The sequence below is a fragment of the Pelophylax lessonae genome (assembly GCF_965119305.1).
Source record: "Pelophylax lessonae genome assembly, chromosome: 11".
In the NCBI taxonomy this organism is placed as follows: Eukaryota; Metazoa; Chordata; class Amphibia; order Anura; family Ranidae; genus Pelophylax; species Pelophylax lessonae.
The window spans coordinates 38,241,379-38,255,661 of NC_138778.1; the positions used below are offsets into that span (position 1 = coordinate 38,241,379).

General features: G+C 42.2%; 1 protein-coding gene across 9 annotated transcripts in view; it reads right to left on the reverse strand.

Moving 5' to 3' along the window:
- The window catches only part of EPB41L1 (erythrocyte membrane protein band 4.1 like 1), a 239,218-nt gene that overhangs the window by 52,937 nt on the left and 171,998 nt on the right, over positions 1-14,283 (reverse strand). For all 9 annotated transcript variants that reach the window (XM_082272041.1, XM_082272042.1, XM_082272048.1 and 6 more), the window contains 7 exons: positions 14,178-14,282; positions 13,812-13,854; positions 10,862-10,937; positions 8,121-8,339; positions 2,881-2,968; positions 1,448-1,600; positions 1,054-1,151 (listed from right to left, as the gene is read on the reverse strand). In XM_082272041.1, coding sequence (XP_082128167.1) covers positions 1,054-1,151; positions 1,448-1,600; positions 2,881-2,968; positions 8,121-8,339; positions 10,862-10,937; positions 13,812-13,854; positions 14,178-14,282 — 782 coding nt within the window. The remainder of the gene's footprint in view (positions 1-1,053; positions 1,152-1,447; positions 1,601-2,880; positions 2,969-8,120; positions 8,340-10,861; positions 10,938-13,811; positions 13,855-14,177; position 14,283) is intronic.

Here is a 14,283-nt window from a genome sequence, read left to right on the forward strand (position 1 = left end):
TGTAAACTGGTGAATGTGGTGAAAAACGTTTTGTAGATTTATTAAAATCTGCGCTGTGGGGCTTGGGCAGCCCAATCAAAATGAAAGGGCTTTCTTATTACAGTGCACTTTAACACACAAACTATTGCATATTGAAACCAAATGAACCTTAGTCTTAATTAAAGTAGGGGAGAGAGAACCTTTTGCTGTTTTTTTACTAATGCTTATATCCAAATTTCAGCTATATTTGTGCATCCTGATTATTATCTCGATCTGTGGATCTTAATTCTGTAATGAATAGTAATAGTACAGGCATGTCAAACTAGTCAGTGGATTGAAGATAAAAAAAATATAGGCACCCAAGCTGTTCTCTAGTTGGTAAGTTACCTTTCCTTACATAATTTGGCAGCTAAATACTTTCTCTGCGATTAAATGTTGTAATTTTTAAATTTTAGCTAGAACGGTAAAAAGGAGCTCTGGAAGGTTATAGAAAGATTAAAAGTCAGCAGCTACAAATACTGTAGCTGCTGACTTTTATTTTAAGACATTTACCAGTCCAGCATTCCAGTGCGGTCATCACCCAGCCCAGGTATTTCACTGGGCTTCAGGTCCCCAGTGCCACCATCTTGCTTTTGGAAAGATGGCTGTGACTTCCTCGTGTTTATCAGCCCAATTTCCACTGTGTATTGCAGGATGCAGTGTGTTTTCTCAAATGGTCCCACAGTCTCCTGAAACATGTGATGTGTCCCAGGAGGTAGCGGGAGTAGGGAGGTTGTATGATGGGGGGTTGCGAAAACCTAGGCGCACAGAACGGAACTGGAAGCAGGTACATGTCAAGAATAGGTACTCGTTCCCAAAAAAAAAAAGGTCCAATGATGAGAGAGGAGGGGGTAGGGATGAGGATGAGTGGAATTTCCCTTTTCAGGTAAAGTTCCACTTTAGGTTCCCGAAGTCTCATAACCTTTTTCTGAAATGAGGTAGGTGTGGTCTGTAGTAAAGTATAGTACTGTATAAATCTAGTAGTAAAAAAAAATATTTGTCTAAACTCATGATAGTAAAATCCTATAAACTCACCTAAAGAATGTGTGATGTTCTATGCAAACCTTCCAGAGGCGTTTTGCGGCTCGATGATTGGGTAGTTTGAACCCGATGGTACTCTCAAACTGCTCATACTAGAAAAGAGAACAAGTGGTATACTACTTAGATGCCTTAAAGTGAGCTTGTAAAAGTTCCATAATAATGTGGCTGTTTTATGAAAACATAAAAGGATAAATTAGGTGTAACCAATGCAACGAATCATTCTCCTTTTACTATCTAAATTGCACCAAGCAAATGACCAGTGGAATCAAATTGGTTGTACAACAGCATTATTTTCTTTTCCTCCAGTACTCTTGCATCATCTTCATCGAAGTAAAGAAAAGCTGTTTCTGTTTTTTGCAATCTCTATTGTAATTTTTACACCACCTACCTCACCCGGCCGGATCTTGATATAGAAGTTACTCCTCTTGTAAGAAATCTTTAAGATTTTAGGCCAGGCGAATCTGTTTATTCTCAGACGGTCTCTGTAGATCAGAAGCCCATTGGCACAGACGCCTAGCATTATATCTATACCTTCAGAATCCTGGGGAAAAAAAAGGTAGCGTAAGAATAACGAAGATAATATTTTCAGATATAGTACCAAGCCTAGATATACGTTATTTGCCATAAAAATACACATTTAGTGCAAGCCATTCCGTAGCCACTGATGTTTTAGTGATCAACTTTCTGAGATGGGAATGAGGGACACCGATTAGCAAAAGTATGTAGGCATAGGACACACCCCCTGCCATGCCCCCCCTCCCTTAAAGAAGAATTAACCCCCCCAAAAAATGTGTTAAACTCTCAATTGCTTTTTTACCACTACTATTCCTTTATATTGGCTTTTGGAATTTACAAATGCAACAATTTAGAGATTGGATATAAGGTTTAGCACTGGGAAACACTTTTTGAAAGATAAAAAATGCATTTTATAAACAACAATATAGATCTGACCAAAATGAGGGACAAATGAGGAGGAAAGAGGGACAGGGAGACTTTGTCCCAAATCAGGGACAGTCCCTTGAAATCAGGGACAGTTGGGAGCTACGCTGTAGCACATTTAGGAAACCTCTTCAAATGCAGGATAGAACCAGTATGTTAATAAGGATCTCCATGAAAAAGTTTATTTTAATATTTTTTTATCAAAGTTTTTAAAATACAAGTACAGAGATACAGTGGAGAGGTCAGTTAAACTATATGCAACAATTACTTAATAGTTGTGGAGTGACTCTGTACTGACAATAAATATGTTAATGTAACATTGCACCATAAGGATCCTACTTCTACATTCTATTAGCCCTCCTCCTTAAGTGATCACCAAAGCTCACTGAAAAACTTGGGATGTCTTTGCTTTGGCGCACTACTGTCTCCTATAAACTAATACTTTGGCGGCCAATCGCACAGGCAGCTAACATTATATGCTGATTTCTAAAGCCTACTACACATGGGCCGAACTTCGGGCAGCATCAGCCAGTTCAAAAGAAACTGGCCGACATTTGGCCCTTGTGTACTGTTCAGCCAGCTTCTGTCAAATGGGCATGACCGAAAAAAGGTCTGCTGATCAGCTCCGGATCAGTGCTCTCAATCATTGGCTGAGAGCACTGACTGGAGTGTTCTGGTGGGCCGTCCCCCTGTCAGAACACAATAGCACAGCAGGGGAGATCGCTGTACTAACACTGGATAGTTAGTACAGCGGCGCCTCCTGAGCTGTCAGTTGTTTTTTTTTTTTTCGTTTAGCCCGCTGGGTTGAATGAAAAAAAAAATACTAGTGTGTACGAGGCTTAAGTTTCATTCCACCTTCCAAGTCTTCCTTATGGTATTTACCTTAGCATGGTGCAGATCCACTCCATACATTGATAGTTTTTTGGCATTCTCTAGAAAATGTATTTCTGCTTCAGCTGGCGTCATCCCCCTGTTTTGAAAAAAACATACACAGATGTTATGAGGTCAATGTGACCTAAACCCAATGGTCTCTCCAGAAAGGAACACCTCAGCGCTTGAGTTTTAAGGATTTGAATGCCAAGGTCTTGCCATTAGAGTTTTTAGTGATCTCATAGAACCATAACCGTGTCGGGAAGGGAGGTCACTTTCTATGTTTGATTTTTTAAAATGTATTATGTACTATAAAAACTGCAAGAGAGGGGGTGGGAACACCTCAAGGTGGGCAAGTACACCCAAGGCTCCAGGGGGAAAGTTAATCCAGAGCTTATGGCAGGGAGTTTTTAATATTCAGCAGTGGAAGGCGGCGGGAGGGGGGGGGGACGTCCCCTCCTGCTTCTTGTAATGACAGTCGAACGGCTTCTCATCCGCATCGGTTGTCATTACAAGACAGTCGACCGTCGGCTATGGATGCCGGTACCGGGGTGATGCCTCTAGCTGCAGGCATTACTCCGGTACAGCACTTTCCCGAAATATCGGCAATATTGGTAACCTCAGGGGCCGACTCCGATATATCAGGGAAAGTGCATATCGGCCCTTGATTTATCGGTGTTACCGATAATCGGTCGATTCCCTACTAAAAACCTTCAAATAATTCAACTCTAATATTATTTATAGCTGTAATTAAACAATGCCATGGGAATTTAGTTGAGCTAAGGAATTATTCCAAATCTTTTTTATTTCCAATGTTGGCAGAATTTACCATAATTTTCCATCTTCCTCTGAACCAACATTTCTTAAATTTGTAAAGAATTAAACTTGATGAACTTGGGAGTTTTTCAGATTATTAAAAAACAGCAATGCTATGTTTGATACACATTGAAATAACCATATGCTCAGTTGCAGTGATAAATACAGTCTTTTTGCACCTCTGGGGTAAAGATCTGTGCTTGTATTTCTGAGAAATTGCACAGCACCCACACGCTTATGTCATCATCATGTTTATTTCAAGTTTCTGTGATACAGATTACAGATTGCTTTGGGCATACTGCCTGTGTAGCTGTACAAAATGTATATCAAGGCCCACCAATTACATCATCAGGGACGATAAGGGGTACTTATTTGGGCACTGGGCAGCAGTGAAGGTAAAACTCACCCCAGGCACCCAGCACATCTGCTTGTTTTACCATCAGTACCATTGTCTGTGGACTGTTGTTGGGGATCAGATGGTTAGGGATGTTGGGAGGATTCTTTACTGCACATTTTATATCTGCCCTGCCTTGACTGGACCCTATTTAGAAAGCTTAAAGTATATCTAAAAAACTTTTTTTTTTTTTTTAAATAGAGAAGGGGAAATAAAACACTGTCTTTTTAAGAACAGTGTCTAAATAGGGAGATTTCCATTCTTCACTTCCTGTCCCGTAGTCTCAACAAGAAGTAAGAGGATATCTTTCTATTGTGAGGAAAACCCCCTTTTTAGAGAGTTATCACAGAAAGAAGTGTTCCCATTTGAAACTTTCTCCCCTATTCCTGTGTTAGTGGCAACTTAAAATTTTGGATTTACCCTCACATTCAGTTCTGGTGACACTGATGATCAAGACCAGGGGTGGGCAACCATGGAGAGGTGGAGATCTACTTGAACAACATGGAAAAGATCAAAGGTGACCAGTGCACAGCTTTTTTTCCCTCCCCATTAAAAATAAGGTTTGAAAAGTTCAGGGGTCAGTAGCAAGTACTGCGGAATTCAGAGGTCAGTAGTATGCAACTGAGTGCAGAGGTCAGTAATATGTAATGCAGAGTTCAGAGGTCAGTAGTATGTATTCCACAGTGCAGAGGTCATTCGTATGTATTTTTTCAGTACAGAGGTCAGTAGTATATAACGCAGTGTTCAGAGGTAAGTAGTAAGTAACATAGAGTGCAGAGTCAATAGAATGTAAAACAGTGCAGAGACCAGTAGTACATAAGGCACAGTGCAGAGGTCAGTAGTACATAGGGCACAGTGCAGAGGTCAGTAGTACATAGGGCATGTGCAGAGGTCAGTAGTACATAGGGCATGGTGCAGAGGTCAGTAGTACATAGGGCACGGTGCAGAGGTCAGTAGTACATAGGGCACAGTGCAGAGGTCAGTAGTACATAGGGCATGGTGCAGAGGTCAGTAGTACATAGGGCACAGTGCAGAGGTCAGTAGTACATAGGGCACAGTGCAGAGGCCAGTAGTACATGGGGCACAGTGCAGAGGCCAGTAGTACATGGGGCACAGTGCAGAGGTCATTAGTACATAGGGCACAGTGCAGAGGTCAGTAGTACATAGGGCACAGTGCAGAGGTCAGTAGTACATAGGGCACACTACAGAGGTCGGTACTACATAGGGCACAGTGCAGAGGTCAGTAGTACATAGGGCACAGTGCAGAAGTCAGTAGTACATAGGGCACAGTGAAGAGGTCAGCAGAACCTAGGGCACAGTGCAGAGGTCAGTAGTACATAGGGCACAGTGCAGAGGTCAGTAGTACATAGGGCACAGTGCAGAAGTCAGTAGTACATAGGGCACAGTGCAGAGGTCAGTAGTACATAGGGCACGGTGCAGAGGTCAGTAGTACATAGAGCACAGTGCAGAGGCCAGTAGTACATGGGGCACAGTGCAGAGGTCATTAGTACATAGGGCACAGTGCAGAGGTCAGTAGTACATAGGGCACACTGCAGAGGTTGGTACTACATAGGGAACAGTGCAGAGGTCAGTAGTACATAGGGAACAGTGCAGAAGTCAGTAGTACATAGGGCACAGTGAAGAGGTCAGTAGTACATAGGGCACAGTGCAGAGGTCAGTAGTACATAGGGCACAGTGCAGAGGTCAGTAGTACATAGGGCACAGTGCAGAAGTCAGTAGTACATAGGGCACAGTGCAGAAGTCAGTAGTACATAGGGCACAGTGCAGAGGTCAGTAGTACATAGGGCACAGTGCAGAGGTCAGTAGTACATAGGGCACAGTGCAGAAGTCAGTAGTACATAGGGCACAGTGCAGAGGTCAGTAGTACATAGGGCACAGTGCAGAGTTCAGTGGTGTGTCTGTTCACACTAGAGCAGTACACACCATTAACCACTAGGACACATAGAAGCAACTGTTTTCTATGTGCCCTGTTTTCACTACAACACAGCCTAGAGGCACGGTGCAGTGAGGTGCAACATACTGCATATTATTGCACCTCACTGGATGCCACCACATGTCACCTCACAGCCAGCAAAACGCAACGTGCTGCTGTGCAATGAGATAAATGAAGTGTCACTTTGTGCACTTCAAATAAAGTTAAATAAAAAAAAAAGGGCTGTGTGATGCTGTAAAATGCACAGTGACTGACAGTCACCGCTCTCTTTTTAGAGCGAACCGAGAACTGAGAGATCAGCAGTCATCTGATCGCTCAGTTCTCCGGCTTCAAGCTGGCAGGGGACAGCAGCTTCAGACCAATATTGCAGCAGGGAGAGTAGTATGTAAGTTTTTCTTTTTTCCCCTCGCTTCTCTTTTAAGACCTGATTACCCAGGGGGGCAGAAAAAATAGGCAGCTAAGCTGCAGTTTTACTGCCCTGCCTGCAAAGGCATCCAGATAGTATTGTACACAATGCAACAGCTGCATTGCTTTGTGATACGGAAAAAATTTATACCCACAGTCACATTCGGTGGGCAGTACCGTTTTGCTGAATGCAACCCACTCAAGTGAATAGGGGCACGCAGCAACTGCAAGCCAAATGCTAAGCTCACATGTTAGGCAGTTTTCCCATTGAAAAAAGAAATAATACATTGAGGAGGTGGTAGTATTGGCTCCTGAATATCTGTCAGCTGTAGCACATTTTGAAAAGTAATCTACCGTGGATTGCTTTTCAGACAGCAATGCAGGTATGAGGTAAGCTTAATTGTTAATATTATTCTCTAATTTCAGCTTTAAAACTTAATTGGATTCCTATATTAATAGCCTTAAAGGAAGTGACCTAGCGGGACCTATAGGAGTAACATAGTGAGTGGCTTGTATTACCAGCAGAATTAGTGATGTGATAGTGCAAGGAAAGTCATATGGTTCAAAAAAAGCTCTTGCTGTAGCAGGATATGGCCTCAAAGCACCAAATAACTATAGGCAATATGAATGTTTCTATTAAAATAATCATAAAACAGTTTTTTTTTCTTTTTTAAAGTGACCCTGTTTTCATAGGTCACTTCCAAACAAAGCCCAAACTTTAAAAAGCTCCCATAACTCCAGGACTTAAAGCGGAGTTCCGGCCTCAAATACATTTTTTAACTTAAAATACCCCTATAATACTAATCCATCGCCCTTTACAAAGCCGCTATTCTCATACTTACAAGTTGTACAGTATTGGATTTTAGTCAAAATCTTACTTTTAAAAAAGCTGTCTGAGCACGGCCATCTTGGATGTGGGCATCTGAAGCCGCAATGTAATCTGCTGTGTCCTTCTTCCTGATTCCAGTTCATTCTGGCTACCCAGAATGCACCTGGCAATCTCGCACTATGTGATCGGCATAGAGGAGAGGAGCGGCTGGCCGCCCACGTCACTGCCCATTGCCTCCTGGGAGTGATGACAAACAGCTCCCAGGATGCAATGCAAAGGCAGAAGTGACGTCGGCGGCTGCAGAGGGGGGAGAACGAGGAAGTACAATCAAAAATGCCCTGAAAATAAGGTAAGGGACCCCCGAAAAAAATGGAAACTGCCTAATTGTTCATGAGCATAGCGAGCACTCCAGGAATCAGTAAAGTTGAAAAATGGGCCGGAACTCCGCTTTAAGAGAGAGCAGGAGGAAATGCAATGAGGGGGTTGAATACCTGTAGTGGCGGTCTAGCAGCAATGTGATAGAGTTTAAAAACATGGGTCCTTAATGTGTGCTTCTCTTTACCAGTGTTGGCTTAGTTTACAAATGACCTTGTGCTTACAGTGTCATTTTGTAAAAGACATTTAGTTATAGCATAATACATGTTACAACTGTTCTGAAAACCAATGCAAATATTCCAGGATATCTAACATTTTCTCCTTTAATTAAAGCTAAAAAGATCCATTTACATTTTTTAAAGAAAAAAAAAAATGCCCGCATGTGCTTAGATGTTCATAGCTAAAGTCATATCACATGTGGGCGCTTTCAGTCCACCATTGCAGACTGCTCATCAGAAACCCAACCCTTCTAATCTTACCTGTATGTTTTGTGCAGCTCCATCACTCTCTCCTCCAGCTCCCTTGTCTGATTGGGTGAGAAACGGAGTTCACTCACGTAATTCCCATGATTCTCCTCAGGGTCATAATCACCAAGCTCAGCCTGTACGGTATATGACCCCAGTAGGGCATGTGTAACAAAGGAACAGGGCAGACGCCCACTGATGATGTCAGCACGCAGCTGCAGGCACAGATAATACCTGTGGTGTACAGAATAAATCCATTAAAAAAAGAACCATACATTTGAATGAAATCAGTTCACATCCTCTCACTTCCATTGTACAATCCCTGTCTATCTCTAATTATCTTCTGCAAAACAGCCAGTTAGGTCGGCCATACATGGAGCAACAGGCAATGTTGATGCGGGAATCCCTCCTGCCGGGCCATTGTCTTCTCCTGGGGGGGGTGGGGTGCTGGGAGAAGTCAGTAAATATCGCTAGTGACTATAGCAGCCGCTAGCAATAATCGCAAGAGAATCCAGCAGGCTGGTTGTACCCAAGTTGATCGATGGATCAACTTGGTACATTCAGCCTGCCCATTACCAGTTTGAATCTTGGCTCTGAATCTCTGAAGACGTCACTACTGATGACAAAACGCGTAAGTTTGGAACACACGCGGTGACCTCACTAGATGTGGTTGGGACTCACCCCGCAACTCGCTGCGTTCCACCTTTAGCCTTGGCTCCCGACACACAAGCAGGGAACCGCACGGAGGACATCAGTGTTTTAGATTTTTTCTTTTGTGCCTGTAATCCAGCCATTTGGCCCATGTTTAGGCAATAAAGCACATATGGAATTTCACTATGAGGAGTCTGATCCTTTTTTTGTCTCTGCATGGTTAACACGCCTTTGGAACCACTAGGCAAGGAAGCAGCAGGATCGTTTTCTCTGGGAATACCTCTCACTGGTCAAGGTGACCATACAAGCCTATTTGATCTTATTGCTATAAAGTAAGTAAGATCAACTACATCTGGTGAGTTGGCAATCTATCTACTTCACTGACACCCTGGGGTGTTTTTACCTACTATTTTATCACCCACTGGGAAGGAATCGGGCAGAAGGCTTATCTATCTCCCACCTCTTTGAATTTCACAGAGCACCTTATAGGTTTATGCACTATATATATATATATATATTACATATATATATATATATATACACACACACATACATATATATACTGTATATATACATATATATATATATATATATATATATATATATACACACACACACACACACACACACACATATATATATATATATATATTTATTAATACAGACTTTTTTGGACTAATACTTATGAACTATTATTGATTCACTTTCATATTTGTATAATAATTGGATATATGTAATGTACACAATTCAAGTGTTTCACTACTTTTTATTGAAGAAATAATTTGTATAGTGTAGCAAGCGCTGGTGGAAGCGTGCAGCAGGCATGCTATTTTTATTATTTTTAAGATTTGAACCGTGTATGGCTGGCCTAAAAGGTTTCATAGCAAGGCTTCATTATTCGTTTTAAGAAAATAACATTTCTTTATTTTTACTAATGTTGCCGGGGCTTTAATTTGAAATGATGAAAATAAGCAATTATTTTTGATGATTACTTTTATTGTTTCAGAATCGCTCTCTGTTTTATGATGCCCAGCAATTCTAAAGCCTAGTGCACATGGGCCGAAATAAAATTTTGGTCAATGTGCGCAGCTGTCTGTTCTACATAAGCTGGTCTAACGACAGTCTTCTGTCGAACGGGCCTGCTGGAAAACCAGCATTTAACCTGCATCCGATCAGCGCTGGCAGGCATAGGCAGCGAACACTGTTTAGTGCATGGGTGTCCAACCTTTTGGCTTCTCTGGGCCACATTGAGTGTAGAGACATTTTCACGGGCCGCATATAAAATATATACTATAGTTAAGGTATATGAGTAATAAAACATTGCCGCGCCCTTCCTGCGCTGCTGCGCCCCCCTCAGCACTAATTTAACACAACTAGTGGATGATCCCCTCCGAGGCAGCCTCTGCCTACAGTTAGTTGGAAGCCTCTGTGGCCGTGCCCCCGACTCGACTTCCTTCCTCCCCAGCAAAAAAATAAATAAATTGCCAGGGGGCAGTGGGCCGCATTGCCTGCGGTTCCGGGCCGCAGGTTGGACATGCCTGGTTTAGTGCGTTCTGGTGGGGGTCAGTCTTGCTGTGAGAACACAAGGGCACAGCAGGAGAGATTGTTGCATTACAATTGGCGATTACTCTGTTTTTTTTGTTCAGCCCGCTGGGTTGAATGAAAAAAAAAACTTCTAGTGTGTACCAGGCTTAACGCTGGCCATACACAGAGTGACTTTCGCCTGGTTCCTGATCAACTGGACAACATTTGCTCTGTGGGTAGCCCTGTCAGCACCTCCTGCCATCATCCATCGGTTAAAAAATCAAAGGAGTCAGGTGGGAAATTGTAGGGCCAACAGAACCTGAATCCAATCGTATGCAGCCACTGTTCAGGTATCTTGACATCTGGCATCCATCAATGCTGTTTAGCGTGGATGGAGGACGCTGTTAGGAGTATGGCCAGCTTAGAAAAAATGTTTTATGGCATTAATAAGGGAATTTAAACAGCTATAGCATCACCCTGCCAGAAATTACCCTTGACAGACTAATGTCCACCATCTCTAACTAGTTAAGTTTTGTGACTAGTCCAAAAGTACACATTGTCCTATTACAGTCATATCAAACCTTGTAATGTCCTCTGTTAGCTGCGCTGGGTCAGGAGGGTAAAATTTCACTGTGAAACCAAATGACCAGGGGCTACCTGAGGAGACAGAGAGACAAGGCTGAAATTAATAGGCAGAAAGTTTATTGGAAGGAAGGGTGGAGAGAAGAGAAGGACAGAGAAGAAGGGAGAGAAGGAAGGGAAGGGATAGGAGGTAGGCAATACTAACAACAACATACAAAGCCATTCACAACTCTGCCCTGAGCTACATCACCAATCTTGTCTCCAAATATCACTCAAACTGTCCTCTCCGCTCCTCTCAAGACCTTCTGCTCTCAAGCTCCCTTGTCTCCTCCCCCCATGCTCGTCTGGCTTCTCCAGAGCCTCTCCCATCCTCTGGAACACTCTACCTCAATCTGTCTGGCTATCTCAGACTCTGGCTGCCTTTAGGCGATCCCTGAAAACTCATCTTTTCAGGGAAGCCTATCACGCCCCCTGCCCCATTAGATTGTAAGCTCTTATGAGCAGGGCCCTCTTTATTGTATTGTATAGTGCCTTGCGAAAGTATTCGGCCCCCTTGAACTTTGCAACCTTTTGCCACATTTCAGGCTTCAAACATAAAGATATAAAACTGTAATTTTTTGTGAAGAATCAACAACAAGTGGAACACAATCATGACGTGGAACAAAATTTATTGGATATTTCAAACTTTTTTAACAAATAAAAAACTGAAAAATTGGGCGTGCAAAATTATTCAGCCCCTTTACTTTCAGTGCAGCAAACTCTCTCCAGAAGTTCAGTGAGGATCTCTTAATGATCCAATGTTGACCTAAATGACTAATGATGATAAATAGAATCCACCTGTGTGTAATCAAGTCTCTGTATAAATGCACCTGCACTGTGATAGTCTCAGAGGTCCGTTTAAAGCGCAGAGAGCATCATGAAGAACAAGGAACACACCAGGCAGGTCCGAGATACTGTTGTGGAGAAGTTTAAAGCCAGATTTGGATAAAAAAGATTTCCCAAGCTTTAAACATCCCAAGGAGCACTGTGCAAGTGATAATATTGAAATGGAAGGAGTATCAGACCACTGCAAATCTACGAAGACCTGGCCGTCCCTCTAAACTTTCAGCTCATACAAGGAGAAGTCTGATCAGAGATGCAGCCAAGAGGCCAATGATCACTCTGGATGAACTGCAGAGATCTACAGCTGAGGGGGGAGACTCTGTCCATAGGACAACAATCAGTCGTATACTGCACAATCTGGCCTTTATGGAAGAGTGGCAAGAAGAAAGCCATTTCTTAAAGATATCCATAAAAAGTGTTGTTTAAAGTTTGCCACAAGCCACCTGGGAGACACACCAAACATGTGAAAGAAGGTGCTCTGGTCAGATGAAACCAAAATCGAACTTTTTGGCAACAATGCAAAACCTTATGTTTGGCGTAAAAGCAACACAGCTCATCCCTCTGAACACACCATCCCCACTGTCAAACATGGTGGTGGCAGCATCATGGTTTGGGCCTGCTTTTCTTCAGCAGGGACAGGGAAGATGGTTAAAATTGATGGGAAGATGGATGGAGCCAAATACAGGACCATTCTGGAAGAAAACCTGATGGAGTCTGCAAAAGACCTGAGACTGGGACGGAGATTTGTCTTCCAACAAGACAATGATCCAAAACATAAAGCAAAATCTACAATGGAATGGTTCACAAATAAAGATATCCAGGTGTTAGAATGGCCAAGTCAAAGTCTAGACCTGAATCCAATCGAGAATCTGTGGAAAGAACTGAAAACTGCTGTTCAACGCTCTCCATCCAACCTCACTGAGCTCGAGCTGTTTTGCAAGGAGGAATGGGCAAAAATTTCAGTCTCTCGATGTGCAAAACTGATAGAGACATACACCAAGCGACTTACAGCTGTAATCACAGCAAAAGGTGGCGCTACAAAGTATTAACTTAAGGGGGCTGAATAATTTTGCACGCCCAATTTTTCAGTTTTTTATTTGTTAAAAACGTTTGAAATATCCAATAAATTCCGTTCCACTTCATGATTGTGTCCCACTTGTTGATTCTTCACAAAAAACTTACAGTTTTATATCTTTATGTTTGAAGCCTGAAATGTGGCAAAAGGTCGCAAAGTTCAAGGGGGCCGAATACTTTCGCAAGGCACTGTAACTGTACTGTCTCCCTTTTTTTATGGTAAAGCGCTGCGTAAACTGTTGGTGCTATAAAAATCCTGTACTATAATAATAATAGAGGGAGAAGGAACAAAATGGATAGGAAGAAAGCAGTGAAGGAGGGTAAGGTGGAAAAGAAGAGATAAGGGAAGAAGAGAAAAAAGCATGAGAATAGGAGAGGACAAAAAAAGATGTGGGGGACATGAAAAGAAGCAGGCGGAAAAAAAGGGAAGGGGGAGATAAATGGGAGAGAAAGAATTAAAGAGAGAGAAGGGAGGTAGAAGGGAAAAACGAAGAATGGAAGTGAGAGAAGGATATGGGATACGAGAGAATAGGAAGAAAGAAAAGGAATGGGAGGGAGAAAAGGAAGGCAGAAAACAAATAGGAAGAAGAGAAGGAATGGAAGAAAGAAAAGGAAGGCAGAGAAGGAAAAAAGGGAGGTTGGAAGAGAAGATGAGAACATGAAGGGAAAGTAAGAAGAGAGAGAAAGGAATACAAATGAGAGGATGAGAAGAGACAGAAAAAGGAGAAAGGAGCGAAGAATGGGAAAGAAGAGAAGGAAGGGAGAGAATGCAGGGAGGAAAGCAGGAAAATAAACTTTGTTGGGACAGAAGGCAAAATTAACAATGATATCAGAGGAGGTTTTGTTTTACCATCCCTTGGATCAACCCTACTTGAATTTGTAAAATGTAAAATTTTCTATCACCTCATTAAAAATGTTAAAGGCACTGAGAAAAAGAAAATCAATGCCCGAAAAGAAACAAAGATGGAGACAGAAACAATTTTTCACACTTACTTCTGATCTGTTTTTTTATCTCCTTGGAAGGATCAAGCCAATTCTGAAAGATAAAAGTGACAAGTTTAGGGCAGAAGAGTGACAAAGCTATTTGCACTTTGGCGTTACTTCCATGCCATGTGGTTATCAATAGAAGCTTGTTATCTTGATATAAACAGCCTTGCAATGGGGAATATGGATGGCCAGTTGGTGACTCTATTAAAATTCCTCATACATGATGTAGATGGATTAATTCTGGGATTATCTGCATGGATAAATCTTAGATTTGCAATATTTCTACAAAGGAAATAACAGTCCTAAAATCAAAAAAATGTGCACTGCAGTAAAAACATAAAAGCAAACCAAGCCTGATAGTGGCTGTTTTACCTTCTGGCTATCAGTGTCACAGAATGTCAACCCGAAATAATCCTTCTCCAAGAGGTTGAGGTGTCCACAGACAGTATCAAACAGGACCTGGCCCCGTGCATGTTTC